General features: G+C 38.3%; 1 protein-coding gene and 1 pseudogene across 2 annotated transcripts; both read right to left on the bottom strand.

The window, feature by feature from the left end:
- Window positions 1–672: 672 nt before the first annotated feature.
- Window positions 673–25,708, bottom strand: SERPINA9 (serpin family A member 9). 2 transcript variants are annotated; one of them, XM_037831970.1, is made up of 6 exons: window positions 25,490–25,708; window positions 25,242–25,244; window positions 25,078–25,186; window positions 4,243–4,516; window positions 2,235–2,382; window positions 673–876 (listed from the first exon to the last, which is right to left on the bottom strand). In XM_037831970.1, the coding sequence occupies exons 1-6, from the start codon at window positions 25,706–25,708 to the stop codon at window positions 673–675; spliced, it is 957 nt and encodes a 318-aa protein (XP_037687898.1). The 2 variants fall into 2 exon arrangements, with proteins under 2 accessions (XP_037687898.1, XP_037687897.1); XM_037831969.1 differs by having other exon boundaries at window positions 25,078–25,708.
- On the bottom strand, window positions 15,599–16,836 carry LOC119530861 (annotated as a pseudogene).
- Window positions 25,709–26,393: the final 685 nt, after the last annotated feature.

Below are 26,393 nucleotides of genomic sequence, written 5' to 3'. Positions count from 1 at the left end.
AAGCACTCATCCTAGTTTGTAATAACCATGCTCATTGATAGGCTTGGTTTTGTTCCTGCTCTGGTTGTTGTGGTGTCCATCTGTCTGTCTCCCCATCCAGAATGTAAACATTCCCCAACAGACTAGCGACCACACCTGTCTTGTTCACTCTGGCATCCCTGGTCCCTAGCACACATTAGGTGTTCAGTAAGTGCTGTTGAATGAATGATTGAGTGATTTCATGCAGACTTCAACATGTCTGTAATGACAATTAGCAGATAAACCATTTCCAAATTAGGACCCTGGAGGCATGTGGTGGCATTAATGCCTGCTTCTTATATGAGCCACTGAATTCTCATTTTAGATTTATTAACTTTATTACTGTGATTTTTCAGTAAAGATGCCAGACCTATGTGTTACCATCCTCAGGAGCTCCAAGAAATGGAAACATACCAACCCAATGATATTCCATGAAGCTATTTGCCTGGGAGAATTTGTGGGGAAAAGCACCGGCTGGGGCCCAGCATCAGGTTGTGTCCCATGGGCTTTGGATTGTGGGTGGGGTCTCTGTTGACTGTGATGGTCGCACACAGGTGGAGCCATGTCCTCATGCCACACCAAAAGCATCGTGCAACGTGGTTTGCTATTTCCTGTGCATCATCAACATGCAATTGGCCAACAGGTTATTTCTTCCTATGATTTAGTGGGGTTTGCAACTTTCCCTACGAAGAGAATGTTCTGGGTGACTTTGTCCACAATCAGCAGCACGAAGGGCTCATGGAAGCGGATGACGGTGTGAGCAGGGCCCTCCTTCGCCCGGAGCTCAAGCTTGGTTTCGGTGGCGGCTGCGGCCTCTGAGCCCAGCTCGCCGACCTCCAGCACAGCCTTGCGGGTGGCCTGCCACGGGAACAACGCGCATCAGCGGCCCCCTCAGAGGCACCTTCACTTAACTGAGTTTGGATGTTCTGCCCGGGAATGTGACACCCCACTGAGAGGCTTTAGGATTATCATACCTGTTGCCTGGCTTCGGATTTGCACAATAAATTGCTGTGGTTACCGGCCAATTGGCCTTTAAGCATGGAGTTGAACGGCTGCAAGTACAGACTAGATAGACCTGCAGTTAATCCCAACTCTGCCACTTATTGTCGGAAAAGTTACTTAGATGCCATGGACTTCAGTTTCCAAATCAGTAAAAGGATGATGATAATAGTGTATATCCCACAGGTTAATTAGTGAATAAAAGGAGACTTGCAGCAATGGAAATTGCTACTATTGTGGCACAGAAGACATGGTTTAGCTATCACAATTAGATTCCCTCTTTGTCTTCTAGATTCTGTACCCCTAAGCTTCGGGGAGGGGGTGTATAAACTCCCTGAGAGTGCAACCATTATTGTTTGTAGGTGCACACAAGCATTTCTCTTGGGAAAAGATGCATTTCATCCATCCTTTTCCAGTGGGCCCTCTCTGCATCCCTTCCCTGGAGACTGATGTGATGGTTCCTTTCAGTGGCCCCAGGACCACTTCTGACCATTACAATCTGCTGTTGAAAAGGTAGAAGCGCAATGTGGACAAGGGCCAGGCAGGTAACCCCAATGAGAGGAAGAGTCCTCTGTAAGAACTTGGGGAGTAAGAGGTGGGCATGGAGGGGAAAGTGGCTAGTGTATTCTGGCTATAAGGGGTGTACACTGCCCAGCCCTAGCCAGCCACTGCTGTGTAGGCGTTTGGGCACAATGTTGCCAAGTGGGAATTGGGCTCTTTGATTTTTTTCCAGAATATCAGTAATCTGGATTTTTAGGTCCAATATTCTAATTTTTAAAAGTTGGCTCTTTGTGTTTGTTTTAAATTGTATAGAGTACAACACATCTACTGTACACAAATGGTGCACGGCTGCCACATTATGACCTCTGCTGGAGGACCTGACCTTCAGGGAGGAAGGAAGTGAGGTCAAGTGCTTGATGTGCCCTGCTCATTTGTATGCAATGAGGGCTGCCTGATAAGGAGAGGCTGATATTCAAAAAACTGTAGTTGGCCTTGGGGACATGTGTTTGGAGAGGGATAAAAGGTAGATGTAAGATGGCCATACAGTCACAGGTCTAGCAGTCATGAGATTCAGCTGTAATCTGGCACAGAAAAGACACTTCATCTCTCTGGGCCTCTGTTTTCCTTATCAATGACATGAGCGTGCTCAATTAGCCAATCTCTACAAACCCGTCTAACTTGGGCCTTCTAGCAAACAGTCTCATCGACTGACTCACTTTGGAAACCTTCAGGAATTGTGCCTTTGTAATTCCAGAAAAATCTGCATTGTTGTCAAAGGCATCCTGGATGCCCATCTCTGGGAGGATGGCTTCCAGGTCATAAGAGGCAGAGATGGAAAATTTTGGAATGAACACCTCTACCCACCTGTGGAGAAGGGAAAAGGAAAAAGTGAAGTCACAAACCGGTGGCGTGTCCAACTTTGCCTCCAGATGGCCTTCCAGGTGACACTGTTCTCCTCCCAGGCAGGGCAGATTATTGCTGAAGAGGTCAGTTCATCCCAGTGAACAACCCGGATTGTTTTGGAAGTTACGCTCTCAGCTGAGAAAGTCAGGTGCTGAAGCAATACAAGATGATGAATAGGCCCCCAAATGAAATAGGGTTCGGAGCCAAGAGGGCAGCCCAGAGAGGGAGCCTACGGTGGAGGTCAATGGAGACATGGGCAGAGATGGAGACTCACTGGCCACACCCAGTCCAGAGTTCCTCCTGTCAGCTCTTTCTGAGACAAGCTCTGCTAAGACCCTAGAGCAGCAAAGTCCAATGGAACTGTCTGCATTGTTGAAAATACTCTATATCTGTGCTCTCCAACATGGTAGCCAATGTGGCTACTGTGCGTTGGAAATGTGGTTAGTGTGAATAAGTAAACAAATTTTTAATTTTATTGAATTTTCACTTATTTAAATTTAAATAACCACCTATGGCTTGCACGGCACAGTCCTAGATATGACACAAATTTCTTGCCTTCCTGGAACAGCCCACATTTACTGAGCATTTTCCATGTGTCAGACATTGTCCCCAACATATTCATTAGCATCATCCCCATTTTAAAGACAGTAAAGCTTAGTTCTCATGCTTTCCCAAGGTCATGTACTTAGCGAGTCACAGCAATGAAAGCACAAACATATTAGATGGATGCTTTCAGTCTTCATCTGGCCCCATGTCTTGTGATTTCTAACATCGTTGACAGCTCTCTCCTCCCCGTTCCTGGGTCCAGCCCTGGCCTGGCTCCCCATCTTCTCCTGACCCCCTCTGCTCCTCTAGGCTCCCAAGCTGCTTCCTCTTCCTCCACGCAGCCTGGCTGCAGTTTGAGAAGAGAAGAAGCCTTTGCAACACCTGCAGCATCCCTTGATCCCCTGCCTTTGCATTTTCCATCACTGTTTCCTTTACTGAAAGTGCCTTTCTCCAGCCTCTATGTGTTCATATTTTACTCAAGTATGTAAGTCATAGTTGTGGCTCAAATGCCATCCCCCTAAAGCCTGCCTCCAAGCCTAACTGAGAGTGATCTCTCTGCTCAGAAGAAACTCAGCACTTTGCCTGTCCTCCTCTGGGACAGTATTCCCTGATCCTGTCTGCTCTCTTTTTCCAGACTATGAGCTCCTGGTTGTGATGCCAATGACGCCAAAAAATATTGCTAAGAAATCAAACATTTGGCTTTGATGACCCTTTTTATCTTATGGTTAAGATTCTTTTGAAAAAAATCATAATAATTATAGAACAAATAAAATATTACTATTATTTAACATTTACTGAGCACTTGCTATCTCCCAGGCATTCTTCTAAGTACTTTAAAAATAGTAACTTGTTTTATCTTTTCAACAACCTGTGTGTTCAGCATTATTTTCATCCCCATTTTATAGGTGAGTGTCTTTGCTTTTTTTTTTGTTTGTTTTTATGCAGTGAGTCCATGGGATTCAGTTTAAGACTGGCTGCCAGAGCTAGTGCTTCTAGCACATGAATATAGAGTGAAATAGTAGCTACATGAATTTGGGAAATTCTCCTTCCCTCTCAGAGCCTCAATTTCTTCATATGGTAAATGAAGTGGAGGTGGCAACACTCCCCAGATGATTGTGAAGATCAAGTGAGAACATGTATATGCATTGCCAAGATCACAGTTGATGCACAATTCACTGGAGTGATTATTCAACATCTGTTACCATGACCTTTCCCCTTTCCCTGGATGTACACTGTCATCTGTCTCAGACCCAGCAAATCAGAGCAGATGCCCACCTCTTCTGGAGCGAGCAGCTCCACTTCCTCAGTGTCCTGGCTGACAGGGCCTCTTCCAGCTGCCTCATCTTTCCATGGCCAGGTAGGATAAAGAAGGCCAGGGCATTTCCACTGTAGTCCATCTGCAGCACAGAGCAGTTCAGCTCTGAATCCAGCCCAAAAGCAAGCTGCTCCATTTGGTGCATCATGGGGACCTGTACAGTGACACTCTTGTCCACCAGGAATGAAGAGCTTTTATTTGTCTCTGCTGGGTCAAAGGGCTTCTCCCACTTGGCTAGCACAAAAGGGAAGACAGGTATTTATATTAAAATGCAATTAATGAGGTGATATCAGCAAAAATGGTGAAGTAAGGACCTTTGAAATTTCTGTACTACATGCAAGCAATGAGAAAAAATGGCAAAAATGGCCAGAATCAACTTTTCATAACTCTGGAAATTAAATAAAGGCTTGTAGAAATCTGGGAAGTGTTTATTTTAAAAATTGGCTGAATCTTGGTAAGAACAGCAAGTTTTCGTGGCATTTTAACTTTACCTAGTCCATACCCCATTCTCCAGCTCTGTGGCAATCTGTGAGATGGATAACAGATAGGACAAATCATAGACTAAATTAAAAGCTTAAAATGAAAACCTGAGGAATGAGATATTCATAGGTGCTTTGAAAATGCCCAACATATTCCTGGGACACTAGAAGGCCATGTGCATGTGTAAGGCTGTGCACATGCTTGACAAACATGTGAGAAGGCTCTAAGCTTTGACCACTGTCTGACACTGAGGCTTGGCACACACAGCAAATAAAGGCTAAAGCAGCATTCTAAACTGCTTAGCTAAAGGCTTGCTCCATCATGCACACAGATACCTTCAGCAAATTGGGAGATGTATTGCTCCAATCATTTAAGATCTCACAGCCCAAACAAAGCTGACTAGTTTAGCTGCCCTAGTAGAGATTCAGTAGCCACAAACAACGAAGTACAGACTTTAAAGAATTAGTTCAGAGAAGTCACTAAACAACAACACCTACAGCAATATCAAGAGCAACAACCCCTCAGAGAGGTAGAAGAATATAATTTCCAGAGTTGCAATAATAGTAGGAGACTTCAACACACCATTCTTTTCAATAGAACAACTAAAGAGAGGATCAATAAGGACATAGAGAATCTAAATAATATGATAAATGAACTAGATCTAACATATATGTATAGAGCATTGCACCCCCAAACAGCAGCATATACACTGTCTTCAAGGGCTTTTGGAACATTCTCAAGATAGACCACATGCTGGGGCACAAAACAGGTCTTAATAAATTTAAAAAGTCTGAATTTATACAAAGCACTTTCTCTGATCCTAGTGAAAGAAGCTGTAAATCAATAACCGGAGAACCAGAAACTACACAAATATATGGAAGTTAAACAACATGCTCTTAAACAATCAATGGGTCAAAAGAGAAATCAATAAATATCTGAAGATAAATGAAAATGAGAACACAATATATCAAAACCTACGGGATTCAGTGAAGGCAGTGTTGAGATGGAAACTTATAGCCCTGAGTGCCTATATTAAAAAGGAAGAAAGAGCTAAAACCAAAGATCTAACTGAGCAACTGGAGAAACTAGAGAAAGAACAGCAAACTAATCCCAAAGTAAGCAGAAGGAAAGAAATATCAAAGATTAGAGTGGAAATAAATGAAATGGAGAACAAAGGAACAATAGAGATAATCACTGGAACTGAAAGTTCGTTCTTTGAGAAGCTCAATAAAATTGACAAACCCTTAGCTAGGCTGACAAAGACAAAAAGAGAGAAGATGCAAATAAAATCAGAAGCAAGAAGGGGGTCAATACCACAGAGGAAATAAAAAAGTTCATAAGGGTATACTATGAACAACTGTATGCCAAAAAACTAGACAACTTAGATGAAATGGACAATTCCCTAGAAACACACAAACAAACCACACTGACTCAAGAAGAAATAGAAGACCTCAAAAAACAAATCACAAGTAAAGAGAATGAATCAGTCATCAAAATATTCCCACAAAGAAAAGTCCAGGTCCAGATGGCCTCACAGGAGAATTTTACCAAGCATTCCAAGAAGAATTAATACCAATCCTGTTCAAACTCTTCCAAAAAGTCAAGGAAGAGGGAACACTACCTAACTCATTCTATGAAGTCAACATCACCCTAATACCAAAGCCTGCTGAAGATACTATGAGAAAAGAAAACTATAGACCAATCTCTCAAATGACCATAGACAACAAAAATCCTGCACAAAATACTTGCAAATTGAATCCAACAGCACATTAAAAGAATTACACACCATGACCAAGTGGTTTTATTCCAGGTATGACAGGGTGGTTTAACACAAAAAAATCAATTAATGTAATACACCACATGAACAAATCAAAAGAGAAAAACCACATGATCTTCCTGATTGATGCAGAAAAGGTTTTTGACAGAATCCAGCATCCTCTCTTGATAAAAACACTTCAAAAGGCAGGAATCAAAGGAACTTTCTCAACATGATAAAGGTCATATATGAAAAAACCACAGCTAACATCGTACTCAATGATGAGAGATTGAAAGCTTTCCCTTTTAGATTGGGAACAAGACAAGGATGCCCACTGTCACCACTGCTGTTCAACATTGTGCCAGAATTTCTAGCTAAAGAAATTAGGCAAGAAAAAGGAATTAAAGGCATCCAAATAGGAAAAGAAGAAGTAAAGAAGTAAAACTTTTGCTATTTACAGATAACACGGTCCTATATTTAGAAAATCCAGAGAAATTATGACAAAGCTTCTTGAGCTAATTGGAAGTTCAGCAAAGTGGTGGGATACAAGATCAACATGCAAAAATAGTAGGGTTTCTACACACTCGTAATATGCTACCTGAGGAGGTAATCAAGAAAAAAATTCCATTTACAATAGCAACTAAAATAATTAAATACCAATGAATAAACATAATGAAGGATGTAAAGGATTTGTACACAGACAACTACAAAACACTGCTAAAAGAAATCAAAGAAGACCTAAATAAATGGAAAGACATCCCATGTTCATGAATTGGAAGACTAAATGTCACTAAGATGACAATTCTACCCAAATTCATTGACAGATTTAATGCAATACCAATCAAATTTCCAACAGCCTACTTTGCCAAAATAGAAAAGCTGATTATCAAATTTATTTGGAAGGGTAAGGGGCCTCGAATAGCCAAAAACATGTTGCAAAGGAAGAATGAAGTGGGAAGACTCATGCTTTCTGACTTAAAGCATATTATAAAGCCACAGTGGTCAAAATAGCATGGTACTGGCATAATAATAGACATATCAATCAATGGAATCAAATTGAGAGTTCAGAAATAGACCCTCAGATCTATGGTCAATTGATTTTTGATAAGGCTCACAAATCCACTCAACAAAATAATCTCTTCAACAAATGCTGTTGGGAAAACCGGATATCCACATCCAATAGAATGAAAAAGAACTCCTATCTCACACCCTACACAAAAATTAATTCAAAATGGATCAGACTTATATATAAGAACCATTCCATAAAATGCCTAGAAGAAAATATAGGAAAACATGTTCAATATCTAGTGATAGGAGGCAGTTTTCTATCACCCAATTTATGAAAGAAAAAAAATAGATAAATGGGACCTCCTAAAAAGTGAATACGTCTGCACTTCAAAGGACTTTGTCAAAAGGGTGAAAAAGCAGTTAGCTCGTTGAGAGAAAATATTTGGAAACCACTTATCTGATAATGGTTTAATAATCAAATACATAAAGAAACAACTCAACAATAAAAAGACAAACAGCCCAATTAAAAAGCGGGCAAAAGACATGAATAAACATTTTTCCAAAGAAGAAATTCAAATGACTAAAAAGCACATGAAAAGATGCTCAGCTTCACTAGCTATTAGGGAAATGCAAATCAAAACCAAAATGTGATGTCATTTCACACCTACTAGAATGGCCGCTATTAAACAAACATAAAACCACAAGTGTTAGAGAGGATGTGGAGAAATAGGCACACTTATTCACTGCTGGTGGGACTATAAAATGGTACAGCTGCTGTGGAAGACAGTCTGGTGTTTCCTCAGAAAGCTAAGTATAGTGTTGCCTTTTGATCCAGTAATTCCACTACTTGGTATATACCCAAAAGATCTGAAAGCAGGTATGTAAAGAGACATTTGCTCACCAGTGTTCATAGTGACACTATTCACAATTGCCAAAAGATGGAAATGACCCAAGTGTCCATCAATAGATGGATGGATAAACAAAATGTGTATATACATACAATGGAATATTATTCAGCAGTAAGGAGTGAAGTTCTGAAGCACATGGCAACATGGATGAACCTTGAAAACATTATGTTGAGTGAAATAAGTCCACAAAAGGACAAATATTGTATGATCTCACTGATATGAACTAATTATAATATAAAAACTCATAGACATAAAATATAGAATATAGGTTACCAGGGGATAGAATGAGGCTGGAGAATGAGGAGTGGTTGGTTAATATTTGCAGAATGTTTAACTAGGTTGAACTTAAACATTTGGAAACAGATAGAGGTGACAGTAGCACATTATTGTGAGTACAATAGTGTCAAATTGTGAGTAAATGTGGTTGAAAGGGATAGTTTAGAGTCATGTGTGTCACTACAAGGAAAGCAAAAGGTGAAAACATGGGAATGTATAATACAGTGAATCTTCTGGTGGGCAATAACTGTGATTAACAGTAAAACATTTAAAAGTTATGAACTAGAACAAACATTGGCACTATTACAAAGAGTTAATAATACAGGGGTATTTGGGAGAAAATATACCATTGCAAACTATGAACTACAATTAACAGTAATGTCTTAATAATCTCTCAAGAGTAACAAATGTACATCAATACTAGGGATCAACAATAGGGAGGATAAGGGATATGGAATACTTTTGGTTTTCTTTTATATTTTCATTTCTTCTCCTTTTTCTTCTTCTTCTTACTATTGGAGTAATGAAAATGTTCTAAAATTGATTGTGGTGAGTATCGCACAACTATGTGATCATACTGGGAGCCATTCATTGTATACTTCGGATGTATTGTATGGTGTGTGAATATATCTCAATAAAATTGCATAGAAATGTTAGGGAAAAGCCAAGCAAATACAAAAACAGTAGCAAAAAGTTGAAAGGGGAGGCATTAGCACCAATTCCATAGCAATAAAGATAATTAAAAGAGGATACTAGAAATAACAGTATGCCAACAAATTGAAGACCTAATTGAAATGAATGAATTCCACTATGAACTACCTACACAGATGCAAGAAGAAATAGAAGATCTCAACAAATCAATAACAAGTAAAGATACAGAATCAGTTATCAAAAAACTTCCAACAAAGAAAATTCCAGGACCAGATGGATTCACTCATGAATTTTACCAAATATTCCAGGAACTAATCCCAAACCTGCTCAATTATTCCAAAAAATTGAAGAGGAGTGAACAATTCTTAACTCATTTTATGATGCCAACTTCACCCTAATACCAAAGCCAGATAAAGATACTACAAGAAAAAAAAAATTACAGACCAATATCCCTCATGAATATAGATACAAAAATCTTAAATAAAATACTAGCAAATCAAATGCAACAGCATATTAAAACACTTATACACCATGATCAAGTTGAGATTTAAACCCAGTATGCAAGGGTGGTTCAACATAAGAAAATCTGATAATGTAATACACCATATTAATAGAATGAAGGGGGAATAAAACCACATGATCTTAAACTGATTCATAAAAGGCATTTTACAAAATTCAGCACCCTTCTTTAGAAAAATTTAGAAAACTAGAAATAGAAGGAAATTTCTTAAACATGATACGGGCATATATGAAAACCTCACAGCTAACATCATACTCAATGGGGAAAGACTGAAAGCTTTCCCTCTAATTTCAGGAGCAAGAAAAGAATGCCCACTATCACCAACATTATAAAACATTGTACTGGAAGTTCTAGCCAGAGCAAGTAGGCAAGAAAAAGAAATAAAAGGCATCCAAATTGGAAAGGAAGAAGAAAAACTTTCTCTCTTTGCAGATGACATGATCCTGTATATAGAAAATCCTGAAAAATCCACAACAATGCTACTAGAGCTAATAAATTCAGACCAACATGGAAAAATCTGCAGTGTTTCTATATATGAGTAATGAACAGTGTGAAGAGGAATTAAAGAAAAAATTCCATTTACAATAGTAACTAAAAGAATCAAATATTTAGGAAGAAATTTAAGCAAGGTTGTAAAGGATTTATACAGGGAAAACTACAAACATTGCTAAAAGAAATCAAATAGTTAAGGACATTCTATGCTCATGGATTGGAATACTAAATGTCAAGACCTCAAATCTATCCAAAGCAATTTACAGATACAATGCAATCCCAATCAAAATTTCAACAGCCTTCTTTGCAGAAATGGAAAAGCCAATCAGTAAATCATACAGAAGTTTTAGGGGTCCCAAACAGCCAAAACTATTTCGAAAATGAATGAGGTTGGATAACTCACACTTCCCTAGTTTAATGCTTATTGCAAAGTGTACTGGTTTGTGTATATTATGTCTGCCAGAAAAAGCTATGTTCTTTGATGTAATCTTGTGTGGGCAGACATATCAGTGTTAATTAGATTGTAATTCTTTGAGTGTTTCCATGGAGATTCTCCCCGCCCAACTGTGGGTGATGACTCTGATTGGATAATTTCCATGGAGGTATTAACCCACCTATTCAGAGTGGGTCTAAATTAAATCACTGGAGCCATATAAATGAGCTGACGAACACAAGGAACTCAGTGCAGCTGAGAGTGACATTTTGAAGAGGAGCTACAGCCAAGAGAGACACTTTGAAGAATGCATGGAAGCTGAGAAAGGAGCTGAAGCTTACAGAGACATTTTGGAGATGGCCTTTGAAAGCAGACTTTTGCTCCGGAGAAACTAAAGAGGACAAATGCCCCAAGAGCAACAAAGAGTGACATTTTTGAGGGACTTCAGCCTAGAGAGGAAAATCCTGGGAGAAAGCCATTTTGAAACCCGAACTTTGGAGCAGATGCCAGCCATGTGCCTTCCCAGGTAACAGGTATTTTCTGGACATCATTGGCCACCCTCCAGTGAAGGTACCCAATTGTTGATGCCTTACCATGGACACTTTATGGCCTTAAGACTGTAACTGTGTAACCAAATAAACCCCCTTTTATAAAAGCCAATCCATTTCTGGTGTTTTGCATTCTGGCAGCATTGGCAAACTAGAACACAAGGCTACAGTAATAAAAACACAGTAGTACTGGGACAAGGACAGACCAAAGGTATCAAATGGAGAGTTCAGAAACAAACCCTCACATCCATTTACAGTTGATTTTGACAAAGGAACCAAATTCACTCAACTGGAATAGAATAGTCTCTTCAACAAATGGTACTGGGGAAACTGTATGTATGCAAAAGAATGAACATGGACCCTTACCTCACGTCACAGACAAAAATTCACTTAGAATGAATCAAGGACCTAAATATAAGAGCCTAAACTATGAAATTCCTAGAAGAAAATGTAGGGAAGCATCTCCAAGACCTTGTGCTAGGCAATCGTTTCTTAAAAAGCAACAACAACACAAGGAAAAATAGATAAATGGGACTTCATCAAAATTAAAAACTTTCGTGAGTCAAAGAAGTTCATCATGAAAGTAAATATACAACCTACAGAATGGGAGAAAATATTTGGAAACCACATATCTGATTAGGGTTTAATATCCAGAATATATAAAGAACTCCTCCAATTCAACACCAAAAAGAAACAACTCTGTTAAAAATGGGCAAAAGACTTGAATAGGCATTTCTCCAATGAAGATATATAAATGCCCAAAAAGCACATGAATAGATGCTGAACGTCATTAGCCATTAGGGAAATGGAAATCAAAATCACAATGAGAAGCCGTGTTGGAAAGGATGTGGAGAAATTGGAATGCTAGTGCATTGTTGGTAGGAATGTAAAATGTTGCAGCAGTTGTGGGAAACATTTTAGTGGTTCCTCAGAAATTTAAGTATAGAATTATTATATGATCCACTAATCCCACTTCTAAGTATATACCCCAAATAACTGAAAGCAGGACTCAAACAGATAGTTGCACACTGATGTTCATAGCAGCATTATTCCCAACTGCAGAAGATGGAAGCAATCCAAGTATCCATCAACATATACCATGGAATATTATTCAGCATGTTTTGATGCATGCTAAAACATTGAGGAATTTTGGACACACTGAGTGAAATATGCCAGGCACAAAAGCACAACTATTGCCTGAGCTCACTGATGTGAAATAATCAGAATAAGCAAATACCAAATACATAGAGTCAGAAACTAGGTCCCAGGTTACTAGGACCTGGGATGGGGGTAGGGAATAGTTTGTTAATGCTTTATTGGTATAAAGTGCCTCTGTTTAGGGTGATATAAAAGCTTTGGTGATGGACGGTAGTGATGGAAGCACAACACCGTGAATGTAATTAACATCATCCAATTATATATTTCAATATGATTAAAGAGGCAAATTTTAGGTTTTATATATCGCTAGAATAAAAATTTTAAAAAATATACTACTCTACAACATAAACAGTTAACCTTAATGTAAACTGTGGACTATATTTAATAGCATAATTATGATAATAATTATGATAATATTGTTTCATCAATTGTAGCAAAGGTTTTACACTAATGGGAAATGTTGATATATACTGTGTGCGTGAGGGGATATATGGGAACTCTTCTTTTTCTGCATGATTTTTCTTTAAACCTACAATTTCTCCAATAAAAATTTAAATAAAAATGCTAAAAAATGCAGAAACATTTTTTTTAAATTCCCAAAGAAACAAAAATTGAAAGAGGTTGTTGCTGGCAGTCCTATCATATGTGAAATAATTAAGGGATAGTAACTCAAATTCATATGAAGAAACAAGGAACACCAGTAAAGGAAACTACATAGTTAAATATGAAAGACAGTTTAAATTATTTTTGTTTATAACTTTTTCTTCTGATTTGAAACACATCTGTACTGTTAAAGTATTAATGATAAATACGTTTTCATGGGCACACAATGTATGAAGATGTAATTGGTGACAATAACATCATAAATGGGGAAAAGGGAATGGAGCTATTCAGAAGAAAAGTTTTTGTATGCTATTGAAATTAAGCTGGTGTAACCCAAACTAGATCAATATAAACTAAAACATTAATTGCAATTTTCATAGCAACCATGAAGCAAATCACTAAAACATATACTAAAAGAAACAACAATGGAAGTAATATACATAAAAAATAGGACAAAAGAAGATGATAAGGAATCAAGGAATAAAAAAAGACATAAGAGAACAAATAGCAAAATGGAAAACCTAAATTCTACCTTAGTAATTACAGGCAATAACGCACGTTATTGCACTTTGCTTTATTGCACTTTGTGGATATTGCATTTTTTACAAATTGGAGGTTTGTGGCTACCTCGTATTGGGCTCATTTATCAGTGCAATTTTTTCAACAACGTGCTCACTTTGTGTCTCTGTGTCGCATTTTGGTAATTCTTGCAATATTTCAAACTTTTTCATTATTATAATTATCATCCTTATTGTATCTCTGATGATGATGGTCAGAAGTGATCAACATTGAGGCAACACTCTCCACCAGCATGATGGCTAGCATTTTCTAGCATTAAGGTATTTTTTTCATTTTTATAAAAGTATGTTTTATTTTAAGACAAATCTGTAAAAGTAGAAATCACATACAAAAATACAGATTACTCTGACACCCTTGCAAAATAGCTTATGACTGGACTTGAGTTTGGAAGTAGTATACATTTGAGGGCATCTGGAAAGCACAATCCAACTGGATCTTATCACCAGCCCTTTGTCACTAATCTGCAAACAATAATTTTGAGTAGTATTTAGCACTTTGTAACTACTAATAAATTGAAACATAATCATTTCCTGTACAATACTACTCCAAAATATTTTCTGTAGATCTGAGCAGACAAGGATGCTTCATAGTATTGTTTCTAACATCTGAAAAATATGATTAAAATAAAAAGACCAGTTAATGTAATAGAAACGATGGGTTTTGGTTTTACTGTTTCATTTTGAACACACTGGGAGATCATTGATTTAAATAAGAAACTATTTTTAAAAAGTCTAATGTAACGTTTTTGCTGCTATGTACCAGTGTTTTTAAAAAGCACTGATGTGATCAGAAGGTTCAACACCTGAGTCTTAACTTTTATATAGAGCCAAGTAGTGCTTTCTGCTCAGAAACTACATGGACCATATCCTGCTTCTAGTGTGTATTTCTGATTGAAAGGAAGCTGCAGTTTCTCCTAGGGAACTTTAGGTCCAGTAACCTTATAAAATGGGTAGTTTCAAACAATTGTTGTGGAACATCAATAAAAAAGGCAATTTAAAATACTTGATTCCAGACTAATATAAAAATAACCTTAAAAACCTCAGCCATAAACTAATGCTTCAGTTCAGCGTTTTATCAAAACTAGGGACTGATTGGTTAATATCACCTTCCTAAAACAAAGTAAGCCATTTTAAAAGCTAAAGAACCCATGTTAGCATAATTTGATCATAAAAGTTAGAAAACCACAATTACATTGCCTCAACTAACTTAGAATTCTGGGAACACAGTACCTTATGCAAAGGAAAGGATACTGCAAATTAATCTGTCATTTGAGAAAACTGCCTCTTGAGACTTCAAATTCTGCATGAATTCTATGTCTGGGGTTTTGTTTGTTTGTTTTAAGGTTTTTAATATGAAATACACAGGGATATAGGTTGTCGTGGACCTAATTTCAAATCTAAAGTCAAACTGAAAATGCATATTTTCCTTTCTTTTTCCTCAAAACTGCCTCAAATGTTACTACACTACAAGTCTCTCTGTCCAGCTCATAATACAAATAGCTTATTGTTCTGCCAATCTATGCCTTATAAAGCAATACTGAAAAATTAAATAGAAAAAAGTTAAGTTAGCATACAGGTTATGAAAACTTTATCAGTCAAGATTTATAACTTGGCTCTAAATAGACTTAATAAGAACATACTTGGAAGAGGTGGTTCAAACTTTGCTCTTAAAAGGAGCCTTGAAATTACAGGCTCACTTTCCTAAAATTTCAAAAGGGCCTCTATCTTAAGTTCTTAAGGAAATGGAAATGGCAGTGTCAAAGCTTTATAGTCATTCCCCAAACAAACAACACTTCATAGTTTTCTCTCTCAGGTGGTCCTCTAATGTCCATACACTTGTAGAATGAAAGCAAAAGGAAACCTAGAAGGAAAAGAGTTGAGGGCTCCAGCAATTGGGCTTCATGCCTATTTTCTCTGATCCACACAAAAGAAAAGACACCATCCTGCAAAAATTATTTCATAAACAACTGGGCTGTGTAGTGTCGGTTGACATTTGATGCCCCATATCTCCTGATTCTTTTTGTTGTCAGTAGTTGGCCTGGCAATGGTGGTGAAATGAGAACAATTAGTCTGTAGATGAAGAAGGGCTTTCTTTAACAGTTGAAGGGTACCGTCTGGTACAATTCCAAAACCTTCTAGCATTTTCAGTGTGGGAATTTCTCCAAGTTCAAGTAAAGTTTCAGGCATGATGTAATAGCATCGACTGAGTGATAGGTGTTGGAGGTAGTTGAGCTGGTGAAATTCCTGAAAGCAGTCATTCTTTAGCATGACACTATCACTTAAGTCCAGGGGGACAAGATGGGGGCATCTTCTAACTAAGGTGGAGATATCTGATCTCTGTAGATTCTTTCCGTAGCTACTAAGATTCAGCTGGTGATGGTCTCTGATACATGTGCCATGGCAATTTGTACATGTTTTTCAGTGAAGTCATAACACGAAGAAAGGTTCAGCTCATCCCATCTGGAACAGCTGCTTAGCAGAGCCATCAGGGCAGATTCAGTGAATCCAGAACACCCACAGTGGTTTATTGTACTAAATTTGAGTTCTGCATGAGATTATTGACAATGGGATCCGATCGCTGTAGGCTTTCCAGGCTTAGATTCTGCAACTTGGAGCACTGAGATAGAACGCCATGGAGAGTAGTCAGATCTATTACAGACCTCGACAAGTCCATTTGCTGTACAGGAAAAGTGCTGAAATGCTCAACTAATAGTTGGTGGATAAATGATCCTGGGCAGCAGAAGGCAATTACTCCTGGAGACAGCAACCATCCAATCACATCAGGGTGCAGATTTTTACCTGTGAGGTCTAATGTCTGCCACAGAGATTCATCAAATGCTAGGCTATACCATCTCTTACACACACCAGAGATTTTTAGGAGTTCAGGGAGGCATAAACAGGAAAAGATCCCCAAGAGCAGCTCATCTGGAAGGGTGTCCCATGAAACACCTGGAAAGCTTTCTTTCTCGATTTAGCTTGGGCCTGCGGACGATCACAAAATCTTTGTCATTCCCTTTGCTCTTCTTGCTAGAATCCTATCCCCACATCAAGCAGGCAGAAAAGTTGCTACTCTGATTGGGAATCTCCTGGAGGTATTTCCTCTGCATGGCATCCAAAGATTTGGAAGTTTTAAATGCGTGCATTAATTGCAGAGCTGTGGGCTCCGGGATTCCCTCTTTGGCTCACGGCCGCCCCGGCCCCAGCAGCAAGACGCACGAACTCTAGCAACACTGCATCCCAGCCACGCGCTCAAGGCACTTCTGCCCGCTCTCCTCCGCTGTCATGCTGTACGGCCCCACTGCCTGCTGGGAATTGTAGTTCCCATGCTCTCCCTAAGGTATTTTTAAATTAAGGTATGTATATTAGCTTTTTAGACAAACTGGTATTGCACACTTATGTGTACAATATAGTGTACATATAACTTTTATATGCACTGGGAAACAAAAAAATTCACGTGGCTCACTTTATTGTGATATTTGCTTTATTGCAGTGGTCCTGAACTGAATTCATGGGATCTCTAAAGTATGCCTGTACATTAAATGTAAATGAATTAAAATCTCCAATCAAAAGACAGAGATTGGCAAAATGGATAAAAAAATCACTACCCAACTACATTATACCTCCAATAGATACATTTTAGATTCAAGATACAATTAGTGTCTTTGTCTAATCTGCTTTCACAAATACCACAAACTGTTTTGACATAGTGGGAATTTACTAACTCACAGTTTTGAAGCTAAAGAAGTCCAAATCAATATATCAGTAAAGCCTGCTTCTTCTCCAAAATCTATACTATTCTGGTGCTGGCTTCTAGCAATCCTCAGGGCTTTGGCTTGTATTTCTGCCTCCCATCACTAGTAATTTCCTCTCCTTTCTCACTTCTGTGACTTCTGGGTTTTCTTTATAAAACATCCAAACTGGATCAAGAACCACCCTGATTCAGTTGAGCCACACATTATATAAAAATAACATCTTCAAGAGGTCTCTTTACAAAGGTTTCACACCTATAGAGGCATGTAATAAGATTAAGAACATGTGATTGTTGGGGGTACATAATTCAACTACCACAAATAGGTTAAAATAAAATGGTGGGAGAAGATATGCCATTTAAAAAGTAACCAAATGAGAGCTGGTGTGGCTGTATTACTATTAGATAAAATAATCTTTAAGACAAAAATTATTAATAGATGCAATGAAAGACATTTCATAAGATAAAAGGGTCAATCCATCAAGATAGAATGTTTATGAATATATATGAACCCAAAACATGCCCAAAATCATGAAGCAAAAACTGAAAGAATTATAGGAAGAAATCAAGAATTTAACAGTAATAGTTGGTGACTTCAATACCCCACTTTTAATACTAGATAGAACAACTAGGCAGGAATCAACAAGAAAGTAAAAGATTTGAACAACACTATAAACTGATATCTAACAGACATGTATAGAATACTCTTCCCAACAATAGCAGAATACACATTCTTCTCAAGTTCACATGGAACATTCTCTAGAATAGACCATATTTTAGGCCATAAAACAAGTCTCAATAAGTTTAAAAGTATTGAAATCAGAGAACATGGGTTCTTTGGCCACAATTGAATGAAATTAGAAATCAATAGCAGAAGAAAATTTGGAAAATTCAAAAATGTGTGGAAATTAAACACACTCCTAAATAACAAGTGGGTCAAAGGAGATATCACAAAGAAAATTAGAAAATTCTTTGAAATGAATGAAAATGAAAACACAACATACAATAACTTATGTGGTGCAGATAAAGCATTGCTCAGATGAAAATTTATAGCTATAAATGCCTACATTAAAAAATAAGAAAGATCTCAAATCAGTAACCAAACTTTCCAACTTCAGAAACAAAAAAAAAAGAAAGGAAAGCTAGACCCAAGGTGAGAAGAAGAAAGAACATAATAAAGATTAGAGAGCAAATAAATGACATTGAGAATAGAAAATAATAGAGAAAATCAACAAAAAGTTGGTTATTTGAAAAGAGCAGTAAACTGACCAACCCTTATCTTGACTAACCAAGGAAAAATGGAGACCTAAATTACCAAAATCAGGGATGAAAGAAGGTTTGTTTCGATTGACTTGACAGAAATAAAAGGGATTATTAAGGAATGCAATGACCAATTAATTATTGCCAAAAATTAGATAACCTAGGTGAAATGGGCAAATTCACAAAAAGACACAAACTGCCAAAACTGACTGAAGAAGAAATGGAAAATCTGAAGAGACGTATGAAAAGTAAAGGACTTTAGTAAGAAGCAAACTTCCCACAAAGAAAGGCCTAGTCCCTGCTGACTTTACCGGTGAAATCTACCAATCATTTAAAGATGAATTAATATCTATCTGTCACAAACTTTTGCAAAACGAAGAGGAGAGAGCACGCCCCAGCTCACTCTGTGAGGCTAGTATTCCTCTGATTCCAGAACCAGAGACATCATAAGCAAATAAAACTACAGAACAATATTCCTTATGAAATATAGTTGCAAAACTCCTCAACAAAATGCTAGCATACTGAATCCATCAGCATATGAAAAAGATTATACACCATGACCTCCTCTATGTGAGGAATGCAAAGTTGTTTCAACATACAGAAATCAATCTATGTAACACACCATATTAATAGAATAAAGGACAAAAACTACATATCTCAATTGACACAGAAACAGCATTTGACAAAATCCAATATCCTTTCATGATGAAAACACTTAACAAACTGGCTGTAGAAAGGAACTTCCTCAACCTGATAAAGGCATGCATTGACAGATGCACAGTGAGCATTATACTTAACAGTGAAAGACTGAAAGCTTTTCTTCTAAGATCAGGAATAAGACACGGATGCTCACTCACAACTTCTATTCAGCATTGCCCTGGAAGTTCTAGCCAGAACAATTAGGCAAGAAAAAAACAAAACAAAACAAAACAAAAGAAAAGAAAAGAAAAGAAAAGAAACAAAGGGGGCATATATTTAGAAAGGAAGAAGTAAATCTATCTATTTGCAAAAGACATGATCTTATATGTAGAAAATGCTAAGAAATACACATATACACACACAAATTAATAGATGTAATAAACAAGTTCAGCAAGCTAAAAGGATACAAGATTCATACACAAAAATCAGTTGTATTTCTTTTCATGAGCAACGCCCATCCAAAGAGGAAATTAAGAAAAAATTTCATCTATAATAGCATTGAGAAGAATAAAATACTTAGGAATAAATTTTATAAAATAAGTGCAATATCTGTACACTGGAATCTACAAACATTATTGAAAGAAATTAAAGAAGACTTAACTAAATGGAAAGACCTCCCATGTTCATAGAGCAGAAAACCTAGTATTGTTAAGATGGTAAAATGCCCCAAATTGATCTACAGGTTCAATGCAATCCCTATCAAAATTCCCATTGGCTTTTTGCAGAAATGGGCAAGTTGATCCTAAAACTTATATGGGAATGAAAAGGAGACTAGCCAAATAAATCTTTGAAAAAGAACAATATTGGTGGACTCAAAACTTACTACAAAGCTATAGTAATCAAGACAGTGTGATATTGGCATAAGAGTAAACACATGACTCAGTGGAATAAAATTGGAATACTGATATATGTCACATCATGACAATGCAGAATTAAACCTATACGATTGATTTTTGACAAGGGTGCCAAGGGAATTCAAAGGGGAAAGAATAGCCTTTTTAACAAATGGTGCTGGGACAACTGCATATCAAAATGCAAAAGAATGCATTTGGAACCCTGTCTTATACCATACACAAGATTCAACTAAAAAAGGCTCAAATGTAAGAGTGAAAACCATCAAAACTCTTAGAACATATAGGTATAAATATTCATGACCTAAGATTGGGAAGCAATTTCTTAGATATGACACCTTAAAGCACAAGCAACCAAAGAAAAAATAGGTAAAGTGGACTTCATCAAAACTAAAAATTTTTGTGCTTCAAAATTCACAAGAAACTGAAAAGACAATACACAAAATGAGAGAAAATGTTTGCAAATCATATTTCTAAGAGTCTAGTATCCAGAATAAATAAAGAACTCTTTCAAATCAACAATATAAATATGTAGCCCAATTAAAATGGGAGCAAAGGATTTAAATAGACTTTTTTCCAAATAAGATACACAAATGGCCAGTAAGTACATAAAAAGACATTCAACATCATTAGTCATTAGGGAAATACTAATCAAAAATGCAGAGATACTGCATCACGACCACTAGGATGGCTTAATCAAAAAGAAGGACAAGAATAAGTGTTAGTAAGAATGTGGAGAAATTCAAACCCTGATACATTTCTGGCAAGAATGTAAAATGTGCATGCAGCCACTGTGGAAAACAGTTTTTCAGTTACTCAAAGTATTAAACTTATAGTTACCATCTGGCCCAGCAATTTCACTCCTAGGTATACCCGAGAGAATTGGGGGAAAAACAAAAAACAAAAAACAAAAAACTTGTACCCATATGTTCATAGCAACATTATTCATAGCAGACAAAATATGGAAATAACCCAAATGTCGATCAACTGTTGAATGTATAAACAAAATTCAGTATAGCCATACAACAGAATCTTATTCAGCCATAAAAAGTAATGAAGTACTGATACAAGCTACAACATGGGACGAATCTTAAAAACATTATGTTAAGTGAAAGAAGCCAGACACAAAAGGCCACAGAATATATGATTCCATTTATAATAAAGGTCTAGAATAGGCATATCTATAAAGACAGAAAATCTCCATAGGGAGTAAGAATGAGGAGTGACTGCTAATGGGTATGGGGCTTCTTTTGTGGGTGATGAAAATGTTCTGAAATTCATAGTGGTTTTGGTTGCACAACCTCATGAATATACTAAAACACCACAGAATCACATACTTTAAAATAGCAAATTTATAGCATATGAATTAAATGTCAATAAAAATAGAATTAAGTTAAATGTGACAACAAGTAGGAAGTGCAGGAAATGTAGTAGGGGCTCATGTCTCTGTCTTTTCTCCTCTCCCTTTCCAGTAGGGATGGATGGATGGATGGATGGATGGATGGATGGATGGATAAATGGGTGGAGAGCTAGATGGAGAGATGAATGGGTGGATGGAGGCTTGATGGATAGATGACTAGGTCAATGGATGCTTGGATGGATGAACTGGTAGGTAGATATATATATAATGGGTGGATGGATGGATTGATGATACAATAGCATCATTGTAATTCTGCATGGAGAGTCCAAGCACTTAATCTGCAAGCACAAAACCCCAGCAAGTTGACTTTATCATCTATCCATCCACTTACCACAGACACTGGCACATATCAGGCAGTAGATCAAAACATGGCAGACTTTTAAAGCAATACATTCAGGATCTCAGAACAAGTAAGAAGCAGAGGTGGACTACAAGCCTAGGACTACCCAACTTCAAAATTGTTGCTATTCTGCTGTGACATGGATAGCTAGGGGATGTAAATGACTGTTACACGGCCCACTCTGCACTTTCTCACCTATGTAAGTGGGCTTGTCCTTGGATTTCCCTTGTAAACTGGGCTGTCAGAGAGCTCTGTGTCCCTCCTGTAAACCTTTGATATGCATGGGGTGGTGTGGCAGCTGCAGTGGCAAGAAACAAGGTCCTTAGTATCATACTTAATGGTGAAAGATTTAAAGCTTTCCTCCTAAGATCAAAAACAAGACAAGGATGCCCACTTTCACCACTGCTATTCAATGTTGTACTATAGCTATAGTCAGAGAAATTAGGCAAGAAAAATAAATAAACTGTATCCAAATGGAAAAGGAAGAAGTAAAACTATCTCTATTTGCAGATGACATGATTTTATATATTGAAAATTCAAAGGAAGCTGCAAGAAAACTATTAGAGCTATTAAAATCAGCAGGGCATAAAATCAACACACAAAAATCAATTGTGTTCCCGTACACTAGCATTCAACAACCTAAAGAGGAAATTAAGAAAACAAACCCATTGACAAAGCATAGAAAAGAATAAAATGTCTAGGAATAAACTTAACTAAGGATATAAAAGACTTGTACTCTGAAAACTTAAATAATTAAAGAAAGCCTAAATAAAAGGCAAAACTTCCCATGTTCATAGACTTGAATACTTAACATGGTTAATATGTCAATATTATTCAAAGTGATATACAGATTCAATGCAATTCCTATCAACATTCTGTAGCCTTTTTTGCAGAAACAGAAAAATCAATCTTCAATTTCATATGGAACTGCATGGGGCCCTAAGGAGCCAAAATAAGTTTGAAAAAGAACAGTGTTGGAGGACACACACTTCCCTATTTCAAATTGTACTACAAAGCTACAGTGATAAAAACAGTGTGGTACTGACCATAAAGATAAACAAATAGACCAAGGGAACAGAACTGAAAATACAGAATTAGATCCACACAACTATGGCTAATTGATTTTTGAAAAGGGTGCTAAGTACCTGAAGTGGGGAAAGAATACTCTCCTCAGCAAATGACACTCAGAAAACTGCGAAAGAATGAAGTTAGACCCCTATGTCACAATCAAAATGGATCAAGGACTTTAAAAAGAGCTAAAACATAAAACTCTTAGAGGATAACATAGGGGCAAATCTTCATGACTTGGAATCTGGCAACGGATACTAAGATAAGGCACCAAAAATGCAAGCAACAAAGGAAACAATTTGACTTCATCAAAATTAAAAACTTTTGTGCATCAAACAAAATTATCAAGAAAATGAAAAGACAACCTACTGAATGAGCAAAAAATAGTTGCAAACCATATATTGGATAAGATATTTACATAATGGATAAGAATATAAAGGAATTTTACAATGCAACAACAAAACACAAACAACTTAACTGAAAAATTGGTAAGGGACTTGAATAAACATTTCTCCAGAGAAGATATACAGATGGTAAAGAAGCATATGAAAAGATGTTCAACATCATTAGCTATTAGAGAAATGCTAATCAAGACCACAATGAGATAACACTTCATACCCACAAGAATGGCAATTATTAAAAACATGGAAAGTAACAAGTATTAGAAAGGATGCGGAGAAATTCAAACTCTAGTGCATTGTTGGCGGGAATGTAAAGTGGTGCAGCCACTGTGGACAACAGCTTGGCAGTTTCTCAAAAAGTTAAATATAGAATTACCATATGGCCAGGCAATTCCACTTCTAGGTATATACCCAAAGAAAGTGAAAATGAGGTCACAAAGAGATACTTGTACACCAAGGTTTATAACAGCATTATTCGCAATAACCGAAAGGTGGAAACAACCCAAGTAATGAACACTGGACAATGAATGGATAAACAAAATGCGGTGTATACACAATGGAATATTATTCATCCATAAGAAAGAATGAAGTTATGAGATATGCTGCAATATGGAAGAATCTTGTAAATATTACACTCAGTGAAATAAGGAAGGCCCACAAGAACAACTACTGTATGCTAGCACTATAAAAGATGACTAGAAAAAGCAAATTCACAGAATAAAAAGTAGATTAGAGGTTACCATGTAATGGGGGGTGAGGAGTGCGGGTGGAGTATTTAGTAAAAATTTAAAAAAATTAGTAAAAAATAGAAAAAAATTAAAAACATCAAAAATCTTAGCTCTTTCATGAGGAAGTTTTATCTTAAATAACCAAGGACATAATGAAGCATAGAAAATTAATCTGGTAAAACACAGAATCTTTTCTACCTAGTCAGAAATTCACAGAACAATCCTTCAAATTGCAGATGGAAAAAAAAAAGATGTAAAGGAAAATCTGCTGCAGACATTTAAAAAAAAAGCTGAACTTGAAATATAGTGGAGGAACTACATTCATGACTAGCATAAATAGCGGTATGGGTGAAAGCAGCTGCAGTGCTCATGGACAGATAGGTTGCTGAGCTACTGAACTCAGCAACTGATACGCTTATGGGGGGTGGGCAGTTGTAGGGGGAGGGATGGGAGGGTGGCAATAATTCTGTCTTTGTTCTTCATAGAGAATTGCCTTGTGATGCAGGCTTGGGAGATAATTTAATTTAGGCTATTTCTATATGGAGCTGACATTTCATGGTCATGATTCATTCTTTGGGGTTTGCAAGTCTGGAAAAAGAAGGAAAGAAGAGAGAAGGGAAGGCAGGGAGGGAGGGAGGAAGGAAGGAAGGAGACTAGGGGCTACTTTCTCCCATGGTAATTTCCAGATTTTTCCCATCAGCTGCTCATGGAGCACAATGTCAGCCCCTCAGGACAGAACCAGGCTATCCAAGTAGAGCTGAGAGAGCCCCCATCGACACTGATCAAGGGAAGCTTGGACAGGGAATGTGAGACATCAAAAGAGGGAGAGAGCTTTAGTTAAAATCGAAACCAACCTCTCGGCGCCTTACCTTTAAAGAAAATGTGGTTCACCAGGACCATGGCCGTCAGCGGATCCAGGTGTCGGACCAAGTCCACGACCTTCCCCTTGGTCACCTTCTCCACGTAGGCGCTGACTCTCTTCCGGGCAGCCGAGGGGCTGGAGAGATCCGCAGGGAAGACTCTGGAGGCGTACAGCCTCTGGACGCTGTCCAGGAACTCGGCCAGCAGCCGCAGTTCCTTTCGGATGAAGAGGGCGCTCCCCACCTTCAAGTCCAGGTCCCCGCGGGGGGCGCTCAGGGAGTGGACCAGCTGCTGGAAGGCTCCGTGGACGGCGGACTCGGGGGTCCCCGCGAGGGCGAGCCCCAGGCCCTGGAGGAGCTGCGCCTTGGTGGCTGAGCGGGCCCCGAGGGAGAGCATGGCTAGGGCGGAGGAGATGCTCACAGGGGAGAAGACGACGTTCTGACCTGGGGTCTTCAAAACCAGCCTCCGGAACAGGCGGAAGGCGAAGTCGGTGTTGCTGGAGGAAACCTGGGAGCTGGGGGTGGCCTTTGTGGGGGAAGGGCAGATAGTTCCTCTGTTAGGGGTACTCGGCAGGGATGCACAGTAAATTGGAGCACAGAGGCCAACAACTAAGACAACTAGATACAAAGACGATGCCATTTCAGAAAAAGCCTGCAAGAGAGGGGAGAACCATGGAGAGGAGTAAGCTGAGAGTCCAGTCTCTGACTCAGAGACCCTTCAACAGTCGGTGCCATCAGCAACAAATGCGGACAAATAGGACAGTTGACAGACTTGGGGTATCTCAGTTGGTCCTCAACATAGCCTCATCATATAGGTATTATTGTTGTCCTTGTTTTATCCATGAGTATCTGGAGACCCCAGAGAGGTTGTGTAACTTACCCCAGGTCACACAGCTACACTGTGTTTGCCTGGGATTCAAATTCAGGTCTCAATTTCAAATCCCATGCTCTTTGCCATTTCTGCCTCCCAGGGCTATTATTAAGAAGCAAGAAAGAGAAACCAGATTGCAAAGTCCCATCTCAGCAGCCAGATGGGACTGCTGGCCCCTCGGGGATACTGCCAAACATCTTTGTCCTTTTTGTCTGGTTCTGATTGTTTTCTTGCCGCAGCAGCTCGTTCCCAGCCACAGGCTTTACTGGTGTGTCCATGTTCCTCAAAAAGTGCCTCAGAAAGTGGAAACCCAGAGCTCAAGGCTGTCCTGGGATGTGGTCCTCCAGGTGCCCCAAGCACTGGCGGCTAAGCTCCTAACGGGCTGCTAGCCCCGGCCACAGCCACCCGCTCCCTCCTCAGGCTCACCCAGAAAGGCTTTTGTCACCAAGGGGAT

The sequence above is a fragment of the Choloepus didactylus genome, chromosome 4 (assembly GCF_015220235.1).
Source record: "Choloepus didactylus isolate mChoDid1 chromosome 4, mChoDid1.pri, whole genome shotgun sequence".
Taxonomy (NCBI): domain Eukaryota; kingdom Metazoa; phylum Chordata; class Mammalia; order Pilosa; family Megalonychidae; genus Choloepus; species Choloepus didactylus.
The sequence above is the reverse complement of the archived record's forward strand: the minus strand, read 5'-3'. Positions and strand labels throughout refer to the sequence as shown.

Bases quoted from the DNA above. Each gene is read 5' to 3' on its own strand.
- SERPINA9 (XM_037831969.1), bottom strand. From the start codon at position 25,708: ATGGCATCGTCTTTGTATCTAGTTGTCTTAGTTGTTGGCCTCTGTGCT. The intron at 4,517-25,077 runs GTAAGGCGCCGA...CTTTTGTGCTAG, and splicing joins GAACCACATTTTCTTTAAAG to CCAAGTGGGAGAAGCCCTTT. The intron at 2,383-4,242 runs GTGGGCATCTGC...CCTTCTCCACAG, and splicing joins AGCTGCTCGCTCCAGAAGAG to GTGGGTAGAGGTGTTCATTC.